This window comes from Dermochelys coriacea, chromosome 5 (genome assembly GCF_009764565.3).
Source record: "Dermochelys coriacea isolate rDerCor1 chromosome 5, rDerCor1.pri.v4, whole genome shotgun sequence".
Lineage (NCBI taxonomy): Eukaryota > Metazoa > Chordata > Testudines > Dermochelyidae > Dermochelys > Dermochelys coriacea.
Genome location: NC_050072.1, coordinates 20,988,311 through 21,014,306, shown reverse-complemented (window position 1 = coordinate 21,014,306; position 25,996 = coordinate 20,988,311). Strand labels below are relative to the sequence as shown.

General features: G+C 43.1%; 1 protein-coding gene across 1 annotated transcript; it reads right to left on the bottom strand.

The window, feature by feature from the left end:
- Positions 1-7,714: 7,714 nt before the first annotated feature.
- Positions 7,715-21,320, bottom strand: ST8SIA3 (ST8 alpha-N-acetyl-neuraminide alpha-2,8-sialyltransferase 3). Its single transcript, XM_038403769.2, has 4 exons — positions 20,860-21,320; positions 19,370-19,492; positions 16,590-17,147; positions 7,715-15,645 (listed from the first exon to the last, which is right to left on the bottom strand). Exons 1-4 carry the CDS (start codon positions 21,036-21,038, stop codon positions 15,363-15,365), a joined length of 1,143 nt encoding a protein of 380 aa, XP_038259697.1. The 5' UTR covers positions 21,039-21,320; the 3' UTR covers positions 7,715-15,362.
- Positions 21,321-25,996: the final 4,676 nt, after the last annotated feature.

Here is a 25,996-nt window from a genome sequence, read left to right as displayed (position 1 = left end):
AGGCTACGGTGTGAAAGTTCTGTTTGTTTCTCCTTGATGAAATCCCCCGCCCCTTGGTTCACTCTACTTCCCTGTAAACTAACCACCCTCCCCACTTCCCTTCGATCACCGCTTGCAGAGGCAATAAAGTCATTGTTGCTTCACATTCATGCATTCATTATTAATTCATCACACAAACAGGGGGATAATTACCAGGTTAGCCCAGGAGGGGTGGTGGAGGAGTGAAGGACAAGGCCACACAGCACTTTAAAAGTTTAAAAGTTTAAAACTTATTGAATGCCAGCCTTCTGTTACTTGGGCAATCCTCTGGGGTGGAGTGGCTGGGTGGCCAGAGGCCCCCCCACCGTGTTCTTGGGCGTCTGGGTGAGGAGGCTATGGAACTTGGGGAGGAGGGCGGTTGGTTACACAGGGGCTGCAGTGGCAGTCTGTGCTCCTGCTGCCTTTCCTGCAGCTCAGCCATATGCTGGAGCATATTAGTTTGATCCTCCAGCAGCCTCAGCATTGAATCCTGCCTCCTCTCATCACACTGCCGCCACCTTTCAGCTTCAGCCCTCTCTTCAGCCTGCCACTTACTCTCTTCAGCCCGCCACCTCTCCTCCCAGTCATTTTGTGCTTTCCTGCACTCTGACATTGTCTGCCTCCACGCATTCGTCTGTGCTTTGTCAGTGTGGGAGGACAGCATGAGCTCAGAGAACATGTCATCGCGAGTGCGTTTTTTTTGCCTTCTAGTCTTCGCTAGCCTCTGGGAAGATAAAGATCCTGTGATCCTTGAAACACATGCAGTTGGTGGAGAAAAAAAAAGGGACAGTGGTATTTAAAAAAAACATTTTATAGAACAATGGGTACACTCTTTCCCGGTAAACCTTGCTGTTAACATTACATACATAGCACGTGCTTTCGTTACAAGGTCGCATTTTGCCTCCCCCCACCGCGTGGCTAACAGTGAGAACATTTCTGTTCAGCTATAGGCAAACAGCCCAGCAGGAACGGGCACCTCTGAATGTCCCCGTAAGAAAAGCACCCTAGTTCAACCAGGTGACTATGAATGATATCACTCTCCTGAGGATAACACAGAGAGATAAAGAACGGATGTTGTTTGAATGCCAGCAAACATACACTACAATGCTTTGTTCTACAATGATTCCCGACTACATGCTACTGGCCTGGAGTGATAAAGTGTCCTACAATGGTGGATGGAATAAGGCTGCCCTCTCCAGAAACCTTTTGCAAAGGCTTTGGGAGTATATCCAGGAGAGCCATGAATGCCAGGGCAAATTAATCATTAAACATGCTGGCTTTTAAACTTAATATAGTATTTTAAAAGGTACACTCACCAGAGATCCCTTCTCCACCTGGCGGGTCTGGGAGGCAGCCTTGGGTGGGTTCGGAGGGTACTGGCTCCAGGTCCAGGGTGAGAAACAGTTCCTGGCTGTTGGGAAAACCGGTTTCTCCGCTTGTTTGCTGTGAGCTATCTGCAACCTCATCATCATCGTCTTCTTCATCCCCAAAACCTGCTTCCGTGTTGCCTCCATCTCCATTGAAGGAGTCAAACGATACGGCTGGGGTAGGGTGACTGAACCCCCTAAAATGGCATGCAGCTCATCATAGAAGCGGCATGTTTGGGGCTCTGACCCGGAGCGGCTGTTCGCCTCTCTGGTTTTCTGGTAGGCTTGCCTCAGCTCCTTAAGTTTCACGCGGCACTGCTTCGGGTCCCTGTTATGACCTCTGTCCTTCATGCCTTGGGAGATTTTCACAAACGTTTTGGCATTCGAAAACTGGAAAGTAGTTCTGATAACACGGATTCCTCTCCCATACAGCGATCAGATCCCATACCTCCCGTTCGGTCCATGCTGGAGCTCTTTTGCGATTCTGGGACTCCATCATAGTCACCTCTGCTGATGAGCTCTGCGTGGTCACCTGCAGCTTGCCACACTGGCCAAACAGGAAATTGAAATTCAAAAGTTCGCAGGCCTTTTTCTGTCTACCTGGTCAGTGCATCTGAGTTGAGAGTGCTGTCCAGAGTGGTTACAATGGAGACTCTGGGATAGCTCCCGGAGGCCAATACCATCTAATTGTGTCCACAGTACCCCAAATTCGACCCAGCAAAACTGATTTCAGCACTAATCCCCTTGTCGGGGGTGGAGTAAGGAAATCGATTTTAAAAGCCCTTTAAGTTGGAAAAAAAGGTTTTGTCATGTGGACGGGTGCAGGGTTACATCGATTTAACGTTGCTATATTCGACCTCAATGCCTAGTGTAGACCAGGGCTCAGAGATGTGATGTTGGACTAGATGGACCCCTGACCTGGTCTACCTTTGCAGGTTCTATGTGACTGTAGTATGCGAGCTGCCAAAGATCACACAAGAAGTCAGTGGTTGAGCTGGGAATAGAGATCTGGAATTCTGATTCTCTACAGGACAACCTAAGTGAAAGAGTTATTCAAACTAGACACAAAGTGTCCCTAGTTTGATTTTAAGGTGTAATACTCTATAATATAAATAAGCAAAGAGAGATAAAACTCACATACTCGTGGAAGCCAATCAATATTTTTCAGCAGTATATTGTAGGTAATGGAAGTGGATGATGACATGCTCTTAAGAACATAATTTACTTTTACAAACAAATCCGCTAACTCCATTTCTGGGCTGATTTACACCCATATAACGCCTGTCATTCCACATTAGAGCAGAATTTGGCCCATCATATTTAAGTTTATTGCAATATATAATGAAATGTATAAAGTATTATACTAAGAGCAATAGTGATGACTGTAGTTGAGATTTCTCATCTAACTGTTGGTTTATGTGATTTGCCCATGGCCACACGAGAATCTGGTGTCAAACTAAAAATCAGAAGCTTCTTATTTCCAGTCCCAAGCTTTTTTCATTTGGGATATAAAATCCTCCCACACTTGATGGCAGAAATATTACAAATCCCACAATCCTTTGCAGGTACAAAAGATCATGGGACTGTATCAGTTCTTAAAGTATGTGTGGGGGGGGCGAGAGGAGGTCCATAAAGGGGTGCAGACCTAGTTAAAAATTAAAGTCATCATGGTAATTGAACACTTTAAGCACGCTCTCAGCAAAACTGCTCTGCCTAAACTCTTTGTCTGCATGACTGACCTTTTTTAGATCACTTTAAGCACTGAGTTTGGTAATGACAATGGCTTTGGGTGGAGATTCTGGTGATGTTTCGGAGGAGTGGTAGACACTGGAGGGTAGGGATAGGATACAGAGGGACCTAGACAAATTAGAGGATTCGGCCAAAAGAAATCTGGTTCAACAAGGACAAGTGCAGAGTCCTGCACTTAGGATGGAAGAATCCCATGCTCCGCTACAGACTAGTGACCGAGTGGCTAGGCAGCAGTTCTGCAGAACAGGACCTAGGGGTTACAGTGGATGAGAAGCTGGATATGAGTCAACAGCGTGCCCTTGTTACCAAGAAGGCCAATGGCATTTTGGACTGTATAAGAAGGGCATTGCCAGCAGATCGAGGGATGTGATCATTCCCCTCTATTCGGCATTGGTGAGGCCTCATCTGGAGTACTGTGTCCAGTTTTGGGCCCCACTCTACAAGAAGGAGGTGGAAAAATTGGAAAGAGTCCAGTGGAGGGCAACAAACATAATTAGGGGGCTGAAGCACATGAGGAGAGGCTGAAGGAAGTGGGATTATTTAGTCTTCAGAAGAGAAGAATGAGGGGGGGATTTGATAGCTGCTTTCAACTACCTGAAAGGGGATGGATCTAGACTGTTCTCAGTGGTAGCAGATGACAGAACAAGGAGTAATGGTCTTAAGTTGCAGTGGGGGAGGTTTATTAGGAAAAACTTTTTCACTAGGAGGGTGGTGAAGCACTGGAATGGTTTGCCTAGGAAGGCGGTGGAATCTCCTTCCCTAGAGGTTTTTAAGTTCAGGCTTGACAAAGCCCTGGCTGGGATGATTGAGTTGGTGTTGGTCCTGCTTTTAGCAGGGGTTGGACCCTGATAGTCTGTGATTCTATGATTCTATTCTATGTTTGGGATGGACAATGAGGGGGCCATTGGAATTATGGGTGAGTTCAGGGCTGCTGGTTATGGGAATGGTGCTGGGTGTCTGTGCTGAGTGTAGAGATTGGGGTTGTGTATGGTAGGGGCAGGTGGGGCTGTTGCGGAGGGATGCTGGTATTGGAAAGAGGGGTCACTTCTCCCCTTCTCACTGTGCTGCCAACACAGAACTTAGTTCTGGGGGCAGCACCACATAAAGCTGTGGTGCTCCAGTGGGAGTGGATTGGAGGTGAACTGAAAACAAGGCAGGAACACAGCAACAAGGAGAAGAGGTATTCCCTCCCTCCTCTTAATTTACTCGCTGCCAGCAGGTCTCAGTGTTCAAGGGTCTTTGAATGCTGTTTTTCCACTCAACCTGTGGGTTGTGAACCAGTGGATTGCTGTCACAAGCTACTTGTGGGTCAGACCCTATGAGCTGAGAAGCCATTTTGTTTTAAGCTGCAGAGAAGACACACACACTGCTGTTTCCCAGAAACTTTCCTTAGATTGAAATAGTATATTTTGCTCTTTGTATACAGAAAAACAATAGTTAGAACATGTGCATTCATTAGAAGTCAATTGTATGGGCTGGGATCTTCCTCAGCCAATCTGATCACAGCCACTTTATAAATTCTGAATTATTTAGTTCACACAGGCATTAATCCAACCAAATATTTTAGAGAGTTAACTAGTTCTGAGTGCAGTGGGGGAGTTTTTGGTGTTGGTTAACATTGATTTAGCTGATGTAAAGTGTTTAAAATGCTGTTGTATGTAGACTTTGCGGTGGATTGATAAATATACTGCATAAATGGAAAAAAATAAATAAAGTTCCATCTCCTGACATTTGAATAAAAAATTTGCCCCAAATTACTAAAGTCTTCACTAATTATAGGTGCCCAATTTGAGACAATCTGAGATTCAAAACCTGCAACTCCAGGTGAAGTCAATGGGAGCATTCAGCATCTTTGCAAATAAACACATTTCAAGTTGGGTGCCCACAAATGGAGACTTCCAAAATTAGTGGGCACTTTTGAAAATGTTGGTTTTTGTCATCTCTGTTGTGCTCTGTAATTTAGAGAAATATTTTTATCCAAATATTGTAAACTAGGAAAAATAGTTTAGCTTTATTCATGCAAATAATATGAATATATTTTTATTTCAATTAGAAAATAATAATTGATATTGGGATAGTGTATTAACTGATCTGGGTCATTATCATGAAAGTTAATTTGTGCTAATCAGCTTGAGGCAATAAGTGTGTGAAAAAGATCACTGTTTCATTTTACAGTACTTTGCAGTGACCAGAGCTACTGGTGGTAATTTTTTAAATAATTATTTCTGCGTGAATTTAGTTCTTGGGAAGTATATTGGTGTGATGATGCCCAGATATAACAGTCTTGGGCACGGCCTAAAGCTCCAGCTAGAATAACATAGAAGAATAGACCTGACAAGCCTAAAGACTGTTTATCAGCCCAACAATGTACCTCAACTTCTGACTTGGGAGAGGCAACCTCCAGGCTGAGAGATTAGTTCATCTGCTATTGTCATAGGAGCTCAAGCCCTCAAAAGGAGGACGGTCTTGGAGTTAAGGCGAACTGGGATTCATGAAAGCAGAGTTCAATTCTTGTCTCTGCCACAGATTTCCCGTGTGTGCCCTCGGACAAGCCATAATATGTGTTCAGTTAGACTTTAAACTCTTTGGGATGGCACCTTTCCTTTCCAGTGTGTTTGATGAGCCCGAGCACAACGTGGGTCTGATCTCAGTTGAGCCTGTAGGTGCTACTGGAATACAAATGACAACAATCACCCTGAAAACTGCTGAGCATCGTCAAGTCCTGTTGAAACCAATGGTACTTAGGGATGCTTAGCAGCTCAGTCCTTGGTCTTGCAGATAAAACTGTTTAAAAAGATACCATTTAATACAGTCTTGTGGACACTTGTGTACTATGTCCTGGGCTGAGGAAATCAGCCCTATTGTGCTTAGGCCACTGAACATGTATAGGTGTTCGGACACTTTCCTCTTGAGAGAAATCCATACCAATGACCTTGAAATGAAAGGCTACGTATCCCATTATCAGTCTCTTGATTCGCCCAGTAAGAATGAAATTAATTTTGGTGTGTGTAGCCTTCAGATGTTAAAATTGGACCCCAAGAAGACATACTATTGTATATGTTCTCAGATACTTCTGTGCCTATCTTATATCTTGCAAAATATAAAATGCTTTTTGATTAAAATGATGTTAAGGAATTCAATACAGTGTTGGCATCTGACACAGCTCAAGCAATCAAAAGCAGGACTAGAAACAACAAACAGTTAAAAAATATAGGAAGGAAGAAATAAACACTGCTGAGTTTCACAGATTTCCAATGCACAATAAAATATTTTATTTAAAAACAATGCATTCAATATTGTGTTTTGGCACATGAGTCAATGTTGCAGGCACATTCACACCGAACAATAACATTGTGAAAAGATTCAAAATGAATCATTGCGTTTCCCCCTCCCCCCCAAACTACAATCACAATAAATATGCAGGATTCCTCTACAAAAGGAAACAGGTTCCTTGTTCACAAATATGACAACATATTTACATGTACATTACACTGTGCAGGCCACATTCAAATCTCAGATGTGTGGCCACATCGAGTACATATTAAATAATGCCCTGGGGCCTGATCCTGATCCCACTGAAGTCAATAGTGACTTCAGTGGGAGCAAGATCAAATACCAGCTTTTGCATGCAACACATTTTGCACCATGTGCAGCTTTGCACGCCATTCACCTGAGATTATATCCTGGCCCATAATGGACATTAATACTATTTTAAAAATAAATAATACTTCTAATATGGCCATTAACTAATAAATGCTTTATTACAATTATGGCAGATCTGTTTTTAATTTTTTTATTATTATTTTTATGTTTTTTAGTGAAAACAACTCCATCAAGCATTGAACTGCATGGTCATTAGAATAAAGATACATTCATTTACAGAAAACCTGCTTTCTAAATCATTTATTTTTGCAGCCTCCATTCACAGTTAGTTATATTTCATAATCCTCACTTTTTGGTATACTCAACTGTTAAATAAACAAAGTGATAGCCAGAATGACTTTTTGTGTGTGCTCTACATACATGTAATATTCACTGAAAAAATGCTAGATACTAACATGTTAAATAAAGTAACAGAAGTAGTACACATACATCTCCACTTTTTATGTACACTTTTTGTTTTTATGTTTTTCTGCTCTCCTGCCCAATCCCCAATATACAAGCTAACATCTAGATCAGCACAACTCCTGTGTTACACTCTCACATTTCTTTGTGAGTTTACATATGCATATCCTCATACCGTCACAGGTCTTCTTTATAGGTGGCTTATACCCACTGAGAAAGGAAATAGGCATGCAGTTGCTCACATAAATTCAGTCACTGACTTTATTGGAAGCAGGCTAGGCCTTTACGGACTGTGCAACAGTATCATGAACATCAACACGTCTTGAGGTGATCAGAGCTAAGATCTTAAAACTTTAGCTTGAAAGAGCTTAGGGCCACTATTTATAGATAAAATTCATCCTAATGGATATGGCACATCAAAAGCCCTCCGTGGCATCACAGTCAACTGCTGCAGAACAGCATCCATCCCAATATTATGCTCACCCAGGAACCTTATAACCCTATCCTACCTCGTCTCCATTTGCTACCTGTCCCATGGTAGGCATTCTACCCTCATGAGACAGGGCTGTATTGGTTTTGAACAGTTCATGGCCTTCTCCTTGGAACCAGTAACCATGATTCAATATTTTAAACAAAAATGTTTTGAAATGACACATATGTGCATACAATGTCATACATCTATGCCTATCTATTGAAACATTCACTTGTATTAGTGCATATTTACCCTTCACCATCAGGAATCCATTTAGATTGATATAGTCAAGAAGGAATTCAGATTGCAAGAGAAAGGCAGGAAGAGTGTAGCCAACAAGATAACAAATGTAGGCATGATTTACCCTCCTCAATACCTGGGATGGTGTGCAATTTTTGCCACTTGACACTCAAAGAATCTGATCGGCTGGAGGAAAGCAGCTGGACGAGTTGCTTTAATTTATGTAGGGTCTCCCTGTCAGTCTGCTTGGGAGAAGTGCTGAGTCAGGACACCTATTGGGTGCTCCTGGCCCTGCATCTTCCCCTTTCAACCCCATTCATTTGCTTGTTTGCACCACTTGGCTTTGATCTCTCCATAAAATACAATCAGAGTCTGCCACAGGGAGTAGTAATGGAGTTAGGTGCTAACTACTCACTGTAAAAGTGGCAGAATCTGGACCTTCAATGACATTGGCTTGTGAACGCGGAGGTGTCAAACAGGACCTTTGACTCTTTTCAGGTTCACCCCCCTGAACAGGGTTACATGGGCCATGAGCGAGACACAATAGGAAAAAGACATTGATCTCAATCCTGCAGTCCTGACAGGCAAAACTGATGTCAAAGGGAGTTTACCAGCACAGATACTTCTGGATCAGGCTCTTAATGTGAGTTTCTCCAAACAAACTGATTTGAAAATGGAGATTTAGGACAAGAAGAGGGGCTTGATCCTACCCTGAATGAATCATATGGGAGTCTTTCCATTCACTCCAATGAGAAGAGTATTGGCCCCCAAAATAGTGTTCCTTTAATTTGCATAATGAATCCAATCACTTTTGTCTCTAAACAAAAGCAGATTTGAAAGACCATCTAGAAAAACAGAAGGATACAAGTAACAAATTTTTTTAAAGCATGATTTCCACATTGCAGCAAACTTGAACAAAGAATATTGATACCAAAAAGCAATTTTCTTTGGGCCTTATTGTGTCATTGATTTTGAAGCAGAACTCCGAGCTGAAATCGATGGCTCTGAAATGTTCAATGGGGTTCTGAAAAAACAATGGGGAGTTGTGCATAAAAATCAATGGTATGATATGGCCCTTTGTCAATAATTTTCTGAATTCCCATTTCTGATATTTAAAGATATTTATGTTTCTCACTTAGCACCTAGTGCCTCTTTCTCCCTGCTATAGCATCACTGTAGTGCTTATCAAACCATAGTCTGTTTTCAAGGACAAAATTCTCCTCTCAGGTGCCCAGAGTAGATCCCACCCGATATTCTTCTCTTGGGAGTTCTGTTCCTGTGAAGAGAGCAGAACTTGGAGTCTAGTTCTACTGCGTGCCTTTGAGAGGAGACTTTTTCCCTACAGTACCCTAACTTCACTGCAAGGGATAGCAGGGGGAGAGAAACAGGCTATAAAGAAGACAACATTTGTTTAAACTAAACACATTCAGCCTTGGTATAAGTGGCAAAACTCCATAGTCTACTTCCTTCAACAATTAGGGATATAGTTTTAGAAGAGTGACCTCTCTTTTACAGAGCCGTTTGTCCCCATAATTTTTGCACTTGCAATTCATTTTGTGGGTGCAAAAGAGCAGCCACAGAAACAGAATCCAGCCCACAGATGAAAATAATAGCAAGCAAAATTATGAGAAAAGAAAGCTGGAGATTCCATCTGTGTGGAGATTGGAATTTCCATTTTGAACGGGATTTTGAGTTTTCAAAATTTGTTTTTGTTCTGATAAAGAAACAAACCTGAACATTTCAGAATTCTTTGCAAAAGAAAATTTCAGAAAAAAAAAGAATTGGTGCTGAATGAAATGTTTTGTTTCAGTTTTGGCTTTTTACTTGATATTATATTATAATATATATAATACAAAATATAAAATTGAAACAAACACCATTTCAAAAGGAAAAAATGAAACACTTTGTTCTGAAAATATCAAAATGGGATATTTTAACATTTTGGAAACTTTTTTCCCTTTTTTTTTTTTCAAACACAATTTCATGAAGCATTTTGATTTCAGTGGAACCTCTTTTTCCAATGGAAAATGGTTCCATTGAAGTTCTTCTGACTAGCTCTACTGGAAAAATAAATCCACTTTCTGAACAGGAAATGGTAGAGCAGTGCGGAACAAAACTCCAGATCAGGACACCAACCCAAAATACAGATTCAGATCCAAATGTTGCCACTATGCTAAACAGTGGCATTTACAGTGAACTCAGATAGCATGGGACTCCATAGTGAAGTGGATTTAGATCCAAAATTGTTTGAATTCACTGAAATGTACCAGACAAAGTTTTGGATCTAGAGAATTTCTGCTTCGAGTGATGCTGCACTGTGAAAAAATGATGACTTCATCATAAGAAGGTCCACTGCATTTTAAAAGTTTCTGATACTCTTATTCAGATTCATTAATACCTTACTCCATGAGTATTCCCATTGAAGTCAATGGAAAGAAGACAGTGGAATAACCCATGCAGTAAGGTGATATTAAACTAGAATAAAGGTGTTGGAATCCGGCCCTAAGTAGATTGTTCCCCTCTCTGAAAATGTCTCTCGAAGATGCTCTATGGGACTGGATGGAAAGAACATTCATTTAGACGAGTGCATATTTGCTTGTGATTACATCTAATTAAATTCATTAGTAATATAAACTTGTACATAACTATGTACCTAACTTGCACATAACTATGTTATGTAAACAATGTACAGTAGCTAAACATCGACATTGTTGGCCAATATAATTTCTTATTGTTGAGAGCCAGCAACTGAAAAATATATACAACATATTGGCCTCAGCATTAAAACACATATGATGCTAATTGTTCATATTTACTTAATTAGATTAAAATTATAGTTTCCCACTGTTGAAATTAATAATCCATCACTTAATTAAAATGCCAGCTACCAACTATGAACCCTCCTACAATATTTTCTGTTCTCCAGTGATTGAGTTCCACACAGTACAAAATATGATACAATGTTTATAGAATTAGGTGTGTATAAGTGATTGTGTGTGTATATTAAATTAGATTAGGAATATTCTATTATGCATAGCAGAGAATCAAGAATGGATTTAGATTCCATAGTGAACACACACATAATGTACAATCCAATAGTAAAGTACAGTGGAAAAGTTTAATTGACATACCTAGTTAATAATTAGTGCAGAATCCTACCCTACATAACTCTCATTCTTCCCTTTTGAAAAATATGTAAATAATGTTTTCACCTTCCTTAAACACAGGCACCCACAATTGCTCAGAACTTAATTCTGGGGCTGTTCCTCCTCTCTTACCCACTCTGCACCCCCAGCTGCAATATCTGGGCCTACAAATTTACCTGAATTGTGAAATCCATTGTAAAAAGTCAGTGTAAGTTCATAAGATATCACAATAGCAACAAATGCTGATTGGAAAAGGTACGAAAGGGAGAAAGACAGAATTAGTGCATACAAAAAGGCCTACTGATATAACTCAAGGACTGTGTTTTGATCCTGCTTGTAAGCAAGAAAAATGTGGAACCAGAAATTAGTGAACCCAAATTGGTGTGCCAGAAGTAGGCCTAATTGGTGGACAAAATAATGAGGGGATGTGCTATTCCACCCACTATTCCTTTTTGGGGTCCTTAAAAGAAAAAGACTTTGGGGAGAAAAATTGCTACCGGAGCAAGTTTCACCATCATGGCTGCCACCCCACTATCTCCTGGGACCCCTGGGCCTTCATCATCCTGATCTTGAGAGATGTCCTGACCAGACCAGGACAGACAGAGAGACCCAGAAGAAATCACAACCTCTACTTGGCTCCAGCTGAATCCCAAACACCATCTGGGATGAAATAGGATCAAACTTTAACAATAGTATCAGGAACAACAGCTCCAGCCCATCTCAACTATCTTCATCAATTTTTCCCAAAAGGACAGTTACCATCATATTTGGTACCATCTAATGACTGTCAAACAAAGATTTTTCTTCCGTCTAAAATTCTCTTCAGCTAAAGGGAAAGGGAACAAGGGATGTTGTTAACATGAAAGCCATACATAATACTTTGTATTTTGCATCCTTTAACTGTTTTTCTCTCCTTGCTGTATCTTTAATAAAAGGTTAAAAGGGATAGTTAATAGTGTGGTTGCCATGGTACTAAGTAGGCTGAAGTTTCTGCATACCAAACCCCAGACCTTGTTTAACACCGTTTAATATTGGATAGTGCCTGGGTTATGCTAACACATTTAGCCCATCTATTCCATCTAAATTAATAGAACACTCCCCACACTCTTTCCTCAGTCACAATCACTTTGCAAGGCATCAAAGGCAGTTTCTCCCAAAGGACACAGCAATGCCACTCCATAGCTAGAAGGAAGTGGTCCGTGAATCCCACTGGACTTCAGGAGTACCATAGCAATCACACCCACAGTGTAACATGGCAGATTAGGAGTTACAAGGGACAGGTCCAATCCTGTAGACCTTTATTCGTCTGACTTCAGTAGGACTAGTCAGAAGGTAGAGGTTTGCAGGGCTGGGCCCTAGCTCCTTAACCTGAGTATATCTTAGTTTGTAAGCTCTTTGGGGGCAGGAACTGTCTTTTTGTCTTGTGTTGGAACAGTGGCTAGCATAAAGGAAAACTAATCCCTGATTGGGGATTCCACATGTTACTGCAATGCAAATAATAAATAAAATAGCAATAATTAATCATAGGGAGCCATGATACATTGGTACCTCACCATTATGAGGCCACTTAATAACAACACCTGTAATAAGTAATACTAGTAAACCTAGTCTTTGAATTCTTAAGTATATCGAGCAGGACAGAAAAAGATACCAGGAAAGCAGATGCAGGCTTACACAACTGGGCAAGAAACTTTAGCAATAATATGTTCAGATTTCAGAAGAGTCTGAAGTCATCCATTAACACTATGATGGCATATTCTATACTCTCTGTGAGTTTGGATACAGGCTAACCTCCTCCCGAACACTTTCAGTTTTAAGTTTCTATTTACAAAACAAAACCAGCAAATTTTTGGTGATTTATGTCCTCTCCATCAATCAAAGAAGAATTTTGAAAATGGTTTTAAAACTCTTGCTGTTTCAGGATTTCAATTCAGTGAATGGGCCTGGTGTCCTTCATGGGTGGAAATATCACTTTAAGAACACTACATAGCACAGGCTGAGTTTGATGTGCAAAGTCAGCTGGATAGAATTTGCTATTCCACCAGAAGTCATTGGGATTCAGAGTTTTTTAACGTTGTTGCAAGGTGGCTCTGTGCTCCCCTCACATGGGAATCCTGAGGGAGGTGAAAGCTTAGAAAGGGAGCTAATACTCCCATAAAGCTGATCAGGGCCAGAATTTCACCCTAACTCTCAGGCAGATTTTCACTCAGAAAAGAACTGAAGGAGAAATTCCTATTGAAATCAAATCCCACTGAGTTCATTAGGGTCAGCATTTCACCATGGATGCTTAGGGTCCCCATTTCCATCTGTTAAATAAAGCAGTGGTCCCCATTTCCATCCTTCACCAGTCCCGGTATGGCCATCTCAAGCCAAGGTGCAGAGGTTTCAGTGGATTCCATGGAAGAGGGAGACCATTCCTCACTGATTAGAACATTCTTTACATTAACCTGGAGTTTCCCTTTCTTAAATTCTATTTCTACTTTGTAGATAAAGAATCTTGGAAAAATTAAGATAGCAGCATGTGTGATCTTTTACATCATTATTAGTTATTCTTAACTTAAAGCCATACAAAATAATATAAAATTGTTAGAATATTTTAAAGTATAATGGTTTTAATTTAAAAATATTAGAATCAATTGGCCTGAGACACAATGGCCAACATTTTCAAACTTAGTCCCCAAAAGTTAGGTCCATACATAAGTTGCCTGATTTTCAAAGTGGTTAGAAACCTGTATCTCCCATGGATTTCAGTGAATTTTTATTTACCTAAATATGGAATTAGGTGAATAACTTTTGGCACCTAAGTTTGAAAATTTTAGCCAGTAATTTTAATCCGTTCCCATTGCTGGCATTGAGCTTATCCTCACTGCTCCCAAATAAAAAAAAACTATGAAAGATTTTTGTTGAATTATGTGGCATCATTACACTTTTTTTTAAACATAACTATATACCCTGGTTCAGGAGCAATGTAATGGTTACCCTGGTTTCTGCACATCTTTTTTAGGGGGACATGGAGAAGGAGCTACAAGATGGGATATAGTATTTCCAATATGGATGCCACTTTTAGAACATAACACAATGTATCACCCAAACACATAGAATAACTATGCTTGAGGTACAGTAGCACTAAAAGGAAAAAGAAACAATGTATGTGAAAATCTAATTTCTATCTTGAGCCCTGATCCTATAATGAGACCTGCATGGGTGGACTCCAGAGACCGCGCAGAGCTCATTGCAGGACCAGGGCTTTGGCTGGTCGTGGAGTGGGCTATGAAGTGGAAAACCCATTTCTTGCAATGGCTTTAGAATATGTGGGTTAGGCTTGTGAAGACTGGGAGTGCAGCAAGAACACTGATGAAGGGGAGTTTAGGAATAGAAGAGCCTAGGTCAAAGAGACTATTATAAACTGTGCTCCTCCTTCAAATCACTTATTCTTAAAATCACTGCCAGCCCCTTTTGGGGATGTTTGGATAGGATTAGGAAGGGCCCTTCCTTGGATGCCTGGGTCTCCTCATCACAGAAGAGATTTTTTTTAAAAAAAATTGTATTATTAATCTTTATACATTAATTTTAAAATCAAACAGCCAAATTCTGTTACACTGTTGTTAATGACAACATTCCCATTGATTTAAATGGGTCCATCTATAGGATTTGTCTCAAACTGAATTAAAACACTGAAGTAACCTAAGAACAATTAATATATCTAGCTATGATAAGACCCATCACTTTAATACTATTCCTAGGAAAATGTAAAACACACTACCACAGATCATATGCAAGCTGTGAAAATCAGAGTCCATTCTAAAGAACTAGAACTTGATAGTAAATGGAAAGGTTAATTAGCTTTCTCCAATTAGCCATGGCAACATGTGTATGTTTCACTACTAATAGTAATAGCTGTAAGATAAGCAAAATATTTTAAACTAACGGTTCTAATTCTAATCTTCATGGAACATTAAAATTTGGAGGTTAGAGGCATTTAGTGTAATGTTAAAATACATATATGAAAATATTTTAAAACATGTATTTAGTAGCATATCTATAAATGCGAAATACCTATCTGAAAGAGTTTAAACTTTCCAGGTCCATGAATAGTGTCAGTACATTTTGATAAACGCTTCTGCATTGCTAAATATGCTGAAACCTTTTGATGAGCTGTGAAAAGGGCAATTAAAAAGCATCTTTATATTATGGAAAATATTTTAGGTTTTTTTCTTTTTTTTTTTTAGAATTATATTTTAAAGAATGTTTAATTCATTTTGGGCACTTTTTAAACAATCATTTGGCACTTCAAGTTTTAAGTTCTTAGGCACAATGTGACAAAGTCAGTTTAGTTAGTCCTTCACCATGCATTTTGTAGAGCAGCTGGAATTCTGCAGGCAGCTGGTGGGACTCCTGCCACTTGGTAGTGAACTTTGTTCCTTTTTTATCGTAGTAATGGTATGGGAGGTCTTCCCTGGTGTTAGGATCAAATCCAAATGGCCAAAACCCATACAAGTGGATCTCTTCACATATTGCAGAAGCAAGGGTATACATAAGAATACCTGTGCTCAGTCGCTTGGGAGACAAATGTTTATTTTTCCAGTACCTGTGAAATAATAAAGCAGAGGCTGATTCAGGTACCAATTCTGTATATGACGATTTATAAGAAAACAGGACGGTGGGTGGAGAATGTCAATATTCATAAGTGATCATATTAATAATATTAGGTTTACTATTCAGGTTAGGCCTTATTAAAATAGCATGAATATAACATACTGTTACTGAAAACACTATCCTTGCACAAGTTTATCACAGACTTTTTTGTGCCTCTCTGCAATGGTGCCCATTAGGACATCTGTTTGTTAGTCCCCCAATCCTGCAAAGTATTCCCTGTCTCCAGAGAGATCCCTTCACTTTTGCAGAACCCCATTGACACCATCTGGGCTACACATGGGCTTCTGTTTGCCTATGTGGAGGCGACTGCAGGATCATGGACTTAGGGTTAAATTAACCCTTGTGCAGACAGCCATTACAAGGCTATGCACTACTTATGTCAATATTATTGCATTGCATTTACAGTCTTCAACCTGAATAAGAGTGCCTAGAATTTAAACTAGTCTGAATTGCAACCCTGCTTATGTCAAGTCACCTTGTTTATATGATCACTTTGGCTATAGGCTGGTTTATAATACTTACAGCCAAGGCTGATGGTGCTCTAGTGATATATTCATTGTGTGATTCACCCATGTGCAGTGGGAGAGCACAAAACCCATGCAACCACTTACATCCCACTTATGCTGAATTACATGCTATATCGACCTTGTGCTACTCTTTTGCACGGTGGCGTGGGGGGGGGGGGAACTTCACCTTAAGGGACCAATTGTGCTTCTCATTGAAGTCAATGGCAAAACTTCAATTGCCTTCAATGGGAGCAGGATTAGGTCCTAACCTTTAGACATTGCACATCAAGGCAAATTGTGAATGAAAAATCAATAAAGTAGTTGATTAGTGATATATGTTTCAATGAGTGAAATACTGGAAAATACAAACCTGTTGACATGCTGCATTATATTTCCTGGCCAAGCCAGCTGGACCTTTAATTGCCCTCTATGCTCAACAAAGAAGTCAACCAATGTTCTTGTAACAGTTGCTGAAGTGTGGAAGAAAAAAGCTGGGATCCAAAGAATGGCTCCATCAAGCTTTTTTAAACTTAGAAAAAAGTTATTGCGATCCTGAATGGTCAAAAGATTGTTGTAATACTTTTCCAGGATGCTGGGATTGAAGGTTGTAAGATTGGTTTTCCTTCCAACATCTTTTTGGAAAGCCTCAGTTGGAGCAAAGTTGCAACGAAAAACAAAATCAGACTTATCTATTTCTTGTCCACACTGACTCCCTGTAAGGATTCCACTATTTCCAACAACAGCACAAATGTTATAATGCTTATTCAAGACAGGTGAGACATCTGGAAGCAGTGATCTGAAGTTATTGCTAATAGAGAAAACATACTTATGGCTGGAATAATCATAATGCATCAGCTGTCCAATCCGAACACTATTCTTGGTCAAAGAAAAATTTTTTATTACATCAACATGCTGGAGAATTCCTTGCCTAAAATAAAATACAAAAGAACAAAATAAAACATTTCATTATATTTCTCTCCTTTATACAAAATAGAGGTTTTCTTTCTTATGTCATGATTGGTTTTACTTAAAAAACAACTGGAGTAAAGTTATTCCAGCTGAGGATTGCAATGCAATAGCTTTCAAATGGATATGAACTGACAAGAGTTGTGAGACCAGATCCTCAAACCTTCATAACTCCACTGACTTTAATGGAGGATGCTGATTTGAGTTTGAGGCATGTGATTGTAACTGTGTACTGTTTACACAGGATGAAATTCACTGCTGTGCAGAGCCTCAGAAAAGACTAAATCCTATTTAAACCCTAACTTGAGGGCAATGCATGGGCCTTGTGCTGATCCTCTGGATAGGGTAAATTTCACCCGTGGTAGTGAACTGAAGTGCTTTGGTGGGACTGGATAGCTCTCATATGCCAAGATGTACTTAAAACAAAATGAAGTAATCAAGAATATTCAATTGTATTAACAGTAATGTAGCTAAATTTTTAATACAAGTGCTTCTTGTACCTCATTAAGAAGCTTTGAGTCACAAAACAAATGACATTCAACTGTCTCCCCTTACGTAAACATAATACCATAATATCTCATTTGGACAAGCAAACTGGAATTTTTAAAAGGGCTATTATGAATCCTAAAAACACTCTGGAATTTCGCCTGCAGTGGATAAAACTAGAAAATGAACCATTACTGCTTTATTTGTTCATGTTTATGAAAAACAAACAACCTCTCTTCCAGCTCATCATCCTCAAATGTGTAAGCATTAATGGAATCCCAGTGGGTACCCTAATTATGGTCTATTGCTAACAGACAAATGCAAGGCAGATCTTGAGGCATTAACTAACATCAGCATAGAGGTGCAGCTAAGCTATTTCTTTAAGGGTAGACTGTGCTGCAAGAACACAGGCTGTAATGGTGGCACATTGTGATGTCATTCCAGGAACACCCCAGGGAAGAACCACAATTTCCTCTCTGCTCTTTTCTGGCTCCTGAAGGGTTGTAATTTAGTGTTGGGCTATACCAGCCAGAAATTATTTCCCACAGCCTCACACTGCCTCATCTGCTGTGTTGACTAGTGACCAAAAAGAGTAGAGGGAGCAAAGCTAAAGTTCACCACCTCTCCTACCCATTCCAAGGAAACAGTTAGTGGACACTTTGTTCAGCTCTCTCCTTTGTTCCAAAACCCAAGACCAGGTGGGCTGCATAGGAGTGTTAAGAAAGTTCTTACTCCTTTTTCTGGTTGTGTAATCCAAGCCACAATCTAGCCTTTAAAAACAGTGGGCAATTTTCAGGCAAAATTTGTATTCTGATAATGTTATTGGCCCAGATTGTGGCATCAATCTCTAGCAGAAATCTCCACTGACTGAAGATCAATGGCTAAACACATATATAAGTAAAGAAAGCAAGAAGACTGGCCCACCATTTACCAGCATTAGTATCACAAGTTGAAGAAGTGCATCAATGATCAACTAAAAAGCATTTCACCCAATATTAAATTCTTGCAAATGTTGAGTTTTGAGGAAATGAAGGGAACTGAGGAATAATTTCAATTGCCATGTTGTCATCTTGTTAAATGGAATTTGGTGAAGTTGAGGTGAAAATTGTTATGGACATTATTAATTTTAATTGGATCAGAAATGTTTCCATCATGTTCCCCATGTTTTAGACAACCAGAAACAACAATGGTTATAAAAACAGAGCTAGTCTGCATTTTTACAGAATTACTGGTTGCAAATTGGCTGAGAAGTTTCACTAAAACAATTTTTTGTATTTTAATGAATAGAATATTTGATATTTTTATATATTGATTCTTAAAGGTTTTTTAAAAAAAATTATCTTGAAATAATAGCAAATTAATTATCATTTTGATAAACCTGGTCACATCCCATTAGTATTCCATTGCTGTAAAACAACTTCTGTTCTTTAATGAAATAATAAATTACCCTAAGACAGTGATGTATTTTATTTTGTATATTTTTTTAAACACTTCACCTTGTTGGGAAATGTTCAGACTCACTGTTTGTCTCAAGAGTTCTGACAAGTTATTCAGCGATCCCTATTTATAATTGCCTGATTTTATTTTCTAAATATACATCAAACACAGGTACATAGAGAGAGGGATAATTGCAGTACATGGGGCGAGAGTAGAGCCCCAGGCCTAACAAAACAGTTCCTTGGTTTGATTCTCTCTCACCTTTGATGTAAGAATGCTGTTCTATTAAACGTCCATTTGGAAGGCTTTTCCTGCAGCTCGTGTGTCAAAGAATTTGTAATTGGTACAAATGAAGGGTCCAGAAACTTCAGTGCAAACTGGGACCTGAAAAATGAGGACGCATGCACGTACACACACGGAATTAACAAATTGCTTAGGGCTGAGTTTAAAGATTCTGTCTGTTTCAGTGCGGAAGACCTAATGTACAGGGAACTAACTGAACAAAATCTCTATTTCCCCCGTCATAGTCTGGTCTCCCTGTTTAAATCAATCTGAACGAAGGGAAAGAGAGACTTTACACATTACTGTGCACTGCAGAATCCATAAAATGGCCGTCAAAAATATTACCGTGCTGGAATTGAAGTCAAATAGATGGGCAGGTTCAGAGAGTAAATCAGCACCACGGACAGCGATCGACCAGCAGTCAGTCTCCAGCAGCTAGCCCCGCTCCCTGGGCCTGGGTTATTATGATAAGAGGGTTCTGCCTGTTCATTTCATCCTGCTTTCCTTTCTCTCTTTCCCCCCCTCCACCCCCCAGCCTCAGAAACTCCAGCAGTTTAACAACGCTCCTTCCCCTCCACCAGAGTGTCCCGCATTTCTCGGAGGGATTTGGCTTGTAGTCTGCCCTTGTTCAGAAAGCTCAGCACTGTAGGGCGGGGAAGGGAAAGGAAGGGCATCTCTCTTCATGTGTCCCCTAGAGATGCAACGGGCTTTGCACACGGACGGCATCAGCCAGCACAGAGCGCTTTTGCAAGGAGTTCCAGCCCCACCGCTATGACCCAGACCCGTTCGCCTCTCGTCAGGCTTAACCCCTCGGATTTCCGGGGGATGCTGCAGTGTTGCCCCCTCGGCGCCCCCATCAAGTGCAAAGCAGAATCCAAAGCGCCACGCAAGATGGGGATCTGAGCCACTTTTCTCTCTCTCTCTCCCTCCAGCAGGAAGAACAGCAGGCTGGGGAGGAAGGAGAGCTGGGAACCGCTTTGGGTGCTGGGGTCCAGAGCGCACCTTGTGCCCCGAGCCTGGAGCCCTCTGCCGGGAGTGGCTTTGCGCTGGGCCCCGGACTGGAATCTCCCGGGTGGAGGGAATTGCAAAGGCGGGGGAGGGGGGTGGGGGGGTTGCAAGGGAAGACGTCTGGGGGAAACTCCCAGCCTTTCCCCACCTCAATCCAGGGGACCAGGGCGCCTGCGCCATTAGCTCGCACCGTGGAATATATATGAACCGGGCGTGGAGCCACCATGATCATCAACTAAGATGAGCCTTTCCCCCAGGTCAGTCAACAGCATCCTCCCCACCACACAGGCAGACCGAAAGCCCAGAGCAGAGCGAGCACATCGATTGACTCGGAGGGTGTTTTAGTTTAAAAGCGACGCTCAGAGGATGCCTGGGCGAACGGGGAGAGCCCAGATGCAAGACCCCCCCCCCCGTGTGCATCCATCCGCCTTAAAACGGAGCGAGAACCAGCAGGCACTTACCTGAATCCAGCATGGAACATGTACATTCGGGGCACCCCCGAGCTGGCATATCTGGGAGTGGTGAAGATATTGTCCTTTTTCAGGGACACGTAGCTGATGAGGGATAAGATCAGCAGAGCCACGCTGAGCATCACCAGCCCCAGCACACTCGCCACCCGGACCATTTTGCAATTTCTCATGCCTGGGAAAGCAATGGAGTTGCAAGGGGTGGGGTGTGTGGGGGGGGGGGGAAGCTAGAGAAACCGGCCCATTGGCGTTACAGCGAGCGAGCTGCGATGGCGCTGTGTGCGCGCTGGAGGGGGGGGGCGAGGGCGGGGGAAGCAACTCCGAGAGACGATCCGGAGCCCCGGCAGCTGCGGGCGGGCACGGGGCGGAATTACAAATAAAATGGAGGGGTCGGGGCGGCGGGCGGCGCTGAAATGGCAGCCGGCTGCGCGGGGAGCGCAGCGCCCCCCAGACCCGTTCCCGCCGGCGGGGGCGGGGGCGGGGGCGGGGGTGGAGCGTGCCCGGGCCCTAAGTAAGGAAACCTTCGCCTCCCAAACAGCCTGTGGGGGAGCGGCGCTAATGAACGTAGGAGCCACGGTGGCCACACGCTGCCTGGTGGGGCTGCGTTCAGACGGGTGGGGAGGGATGCAGATAGCCAGAGGCATAGGCCCCTCGCCTTCCGCCCGATCCCCCCCCCACTGCTCCCCGCGCCCCACTCCCCCCCACGCCCGAGCGCCCCCACCGCTGGAACCCCCCCCCACTGCTCCCCGCGCCCTCCACGCCCGAGCGCCCCCACCGCCGGAACCCCCCCACTGCTCCCCGCACCCCACTCCCCCCACGCCCGAGCGCCTCCATCGCCGGAACCCCCCACTGCTCCCCCCGCACCCACTCCCAGCGCCCCTACCGCCGAACCCCCCCCACTGCTCCCCGCGCCCCACTCCCCCCACGCCCGAGCACCCCTACTGCTGGAACCCCCCCACTGCTCCCCGCACCCCACTCCCAGCGCCCCCACCGCCGAAACCCCCCCACTGCTCCCCGCGCCCCACTCCCCCCACGCCCGAGCGCCCCCACCGCCGGAACCCCCCCACTGCTCCCCGCACCCCACTCCCCCCACGCCCGAGCGCCCCCATCGCCGGAACCCCCCACTGCTCCCCGCACCCCACTCCCAGCGCCCCTACCGCCGAACCCCCCCCCACTGCTCCCCGCGCCCCACTCCCCCCACGCCCGAGCACCCCTACTGCTGGAACCCCCCCACTGCTCCCCGCACCCCACTCCCAGCGCCCCCACCGCCGAAACCCCCCCACTGCTCCCCGCGCCCCACTCCCCCCACGCCCGAGCACCCCTACTGCCGGAACCCCCCTCCCACCGCCCCCCACGCCCGAGCGCCCCCACCGCCGGAACCCCCCCCCACACTGCTCCCCAGGCCCACGGCCCCACTCCCACCCGCCTAACTCCCCACCACCGCCCCCCATGCCCGACCGCCCGCACTGCCAGAACACCCCCCCCAACTGCTCTCCACGGCCGCGGCCCCCCTCCCACGGCCGAACCCCCCCCGACGCCCGCGGCCCCCCACCGTCCCCCACACCCAAGCTCCCCCCCCACCGCCTGAACCCCCCTCACAATTCTCCACGCCCGCGGCCCCCCCTCACACCGCTCGAGCCCTCCCCACTGAACCCCACGCCAGAGGACTCCACCCGCCTCGGCCGGAGACGCCCCGGGCTGCCCGCCGGCCCCCACGCTGGGCGGTCTCCCGCGTTCAGAACTTCCACTGAGAGTCCCCCGCAAGAAGGGTTTGCGGGACTCAGCTCTGGACGCTGCTGGTGCTCCCACGACTAGTTTTTAAAAAGTAGAATATGCTGCTAGGAGCTCCGCCAGAGCGGCCCCGCCGGCGAGCGGTATAAGGAAGGCTGGTGGAGCAAAAGGAAGCGCAGGAATCAACATCAAATATTCCTCCACTTACAAAACTCCAGTGTGCTTAGGTTTCAGGTGAAATTTGCTCAGTGATTTGTTGATGAAACAGTTTAATTAAATTCATTTGTTTAAAGAATTAGGATTTATTGTAAATTTTAAAGAAAAATGTAGCCAAATGCTACATTTTGAAATAGACTTTGAAGTCAACATCTGTTTTTAAATTGCCCAGTACCTCTAAAGGGTCTTTGTAAACTGCTTGCCCATCTACAAACAGGTTTCAGAGTAGCAGCCGTGTTAGCCTGTTTTCGCAAAAAGAAAAGGAGTACTTGTGGCACATTAGAGACTAACAAATTTATTAGAGCATAAGCTTTCCTGAGCTACAAACAGTGTGTCTAAATCCTGAACTACATACATTACAGACTCAGTCATCCAAAGAGCAAGTAAAGTCTCATAAACACACAAGATATACATTTTTCATGAGTAACCTTTAAATAAAAAGGTTTGCACACACAAAAATGCATTAAAACTGTTTTAAGCAATCATGCAAGGGACCAATTCTGCAAATCCTTTAACAGGTAGTCACATTGAAGTCAATGGCCTATGTGTGTGAATTAGGACCACTAGAACTCCCATGAATATTGGGGGTGGGGCAGAATAGAGCCCCAAAACACCAGCATAATTAACGTGCCTTCTTAGAGGCTGGCCTTTAAACAATGAGTCTACAGATACTTACACAGATTATACAAATGCAGTATTAGGGAGAGCCGTTAAAGAGCTCATTTGCTGGAGGTGGTTAAACTGGGCAGTTTAACTGCTTAAAAAAAGGGGGGGGGGAGCAAGAAGTGAAGAATAAAGAACAATATTGTCAGACACCAATGAACATACTTTGTTGAGGAAGAGTCAACATGGTTTTAATAAAGGGAAATCATGCCTCACCAATCTACTAGAATTCTCTGAGGGGATCAACAAGCATGTGGACCAAGGGGGATCCAGTGGATATAGTGTACTTAGATTTTCATAAAGCCTTTGACAAGTTCCCTCATCAAAGGCTCTTACACAAAGTAAGCTGCCATGGGATAAGAGGGAAGGTTCTCTCATGGATTGGTAACTGGTTAAAAGATAGGAAACAAAAGGTAGGTATAAATGGTCAGTTTTCAGAGTGGAGAAAGGTAAATAGTGGTGTCCCCCAGGCATCTGTTCTGGGACCAGACCTATTCAACATAGAGATGGCAAAATTTGCAGATGATACAAAATTACTAAAGATAGTTAAGACTCAGGCAGACTGTGAAGAGCTACAAAAGGATCTCGCAAAACTGGGTGACTGGGCAACAAAATGGCAGATGAAATTTAATGTTGATAAATGCAAAGTAATGCACATTGAAAAGCATAATCCCAACTATACATATAAAATGATGGGGTCTAAATTAGCTGTTACCGCTCAAGAAAGAGATCTTGGAGTCATTGTGGATAGTTCTCTGAAAATATCCACTCAATGTGCAGCGGCAGTCAAAAAAGTGAACAGAATGCTTGGAATAATTAAGAAAGGGAAAGATAATAGGACAGAAGATATCATGATGCCTGTATATAAATCCATGGAACACCCACATCTTGAATATTGTATGCAGATGTGGTTGCCCCATCTCAAAAAAGATATATTGGAATTGGAAAAGGTTCAGTAAAGGGCAACAAAAATGATTAGGGGTATGGAATGGCTTCCGTATGAGGAGAGATTAATAAGACTGGGACTTTTCAGCTTGGAAAAGAGACGGCTAAGGGGAGATCTGATTAAGGTCTATAAAATCATGACTGGTGTAGAGAAAGTAGATAAGGAAGTGTTGTTTACTACTTCTCATAACACAAGAATTAGGGGTCACCCAATGAAATTAATAGGCACTAGGTTTAAAAAAAATAAAAGGAAGTATTTCTTCACACAACCACAGTCAGCCTGTGGAACTCCTTGCCAGAGGATGTTGTGAAGGCCAAGCCTATAACAGGTTTCAAAAAATAACTAGATAAATTCATGGAGGATAGGTCCATCAATGGCTATTAGACAGGATGGGTAGGGATGGTGTCCCTAGCCTCTGTTTGCCAGAAACTGGGAATGAGCGACAGGGGATGGACCATTTGATGATTACCTGTTCTGTTCATTCGCACTGGGGCACCTGGCATTGGCCACCATTGGAAGACAGAATACTGGGTTAGATGGACCCTTTGTCTGACCCAGTATGGCTGTTCTTATGTTTTTATGGAAACGCCCTCCTAAGCCACCTCTTTGTGTCTAGGTGCTGCAATATGAAAAATCACCTACCAGGAGAATGAGTTAAAGAGGAACATCCCACCTGATCTAAGGGAAAATGTGTTGACTGAGGTTGGCTCAGTGTGATTTCAACACAGATTTTCGTATGTGCCAGGTGCTTGCACAATACCAGAAGAGCAGGCTGATCTTATGCTCTGTTGATCTTATGCTCAGCGTGGTTCTGCTGATCTCCAAAATCTCTAAGGCAACTCTTCTAGTGGATCATCCAATGTCACGTTTATAAAGTTATTCTCATCCCATTCAATTGAGTAGGCCAAGGGAGGTTAAGCCTCCCCTTAGCCAAGCCCTGGCCCCACCCACGCTGTGTCCTCTCCCTCAAGGTAGAGACAGCTAGGCTCCTGCCGGAGCCCAGCAAGTGGCTGGGGCTGGCCCTATGGCACAGAAAGAGACTGGTCCTTCAGGCTTCAGTGTAAAGACCTGAGCCCTGCAGGGTATAGTAACTCCTGACTACCTATGTGGCTTTAGTGGAGTCCAGAAAGGCTAATAAAATTAGGAAGTAGGGCTGCTTAGGAAGTAAGGGATAGACTTATTTATATGATTTCTTTGTCCTCTGGTCAACTCTCCTATTCCCTGCCATGGAAAGGGTAATGTCCCGCACCCTTTGCATGCCAAATCAGTCTTCCAAGACTAGGCGATCCCAGTACAAAGCAAGCTTGCACATTCAGATATTACGGTAATGAGGGCCATATAAATATCTTGACAAACAGATGAAGTCTTCTGGGACTTTTGCGCCTCCACAAGGCCAAGTATCTCCTGGGCCTTAGGACTCCATAAAAGTAACAATATGTATCTGTCTTAGCACTACTTTTGGGCCTCATACAGAAAATATAGGACAATCCCTTGATTTTTATACAGAACTCCCACTCTCATTAATAGAAGTTAAAGAGCGAGAATAGAATATTGCTCATAGTCTTGTCTACACAA

Excerpts from the sequence above, each read along its gene's own strand:
- ST8SIA3 (XM_038403769.2), bottom strand. The coding sequence starts at position 21,038 with ATGAGAAATTGCAAAATGGTCCGGGTGGCGAGTGTGCTGGGGCTGGTG. Across the intron at positions 19,493-20,859 it reads ATGTTCCATGCTGGATTCAG|GTCCCAGTTTGCACTGAAGT; the intron begins GTAAGTGCCTGC and ends CTCATTTTTCAG. Across the intron at positions 17,148-19,369 it reads ACAGCATTCTTACATCAAAG|GCAAGGAATTCTCCAGCATG; the intron begins GTGAGAGAGAAT and ends ATTTTATTTTAG.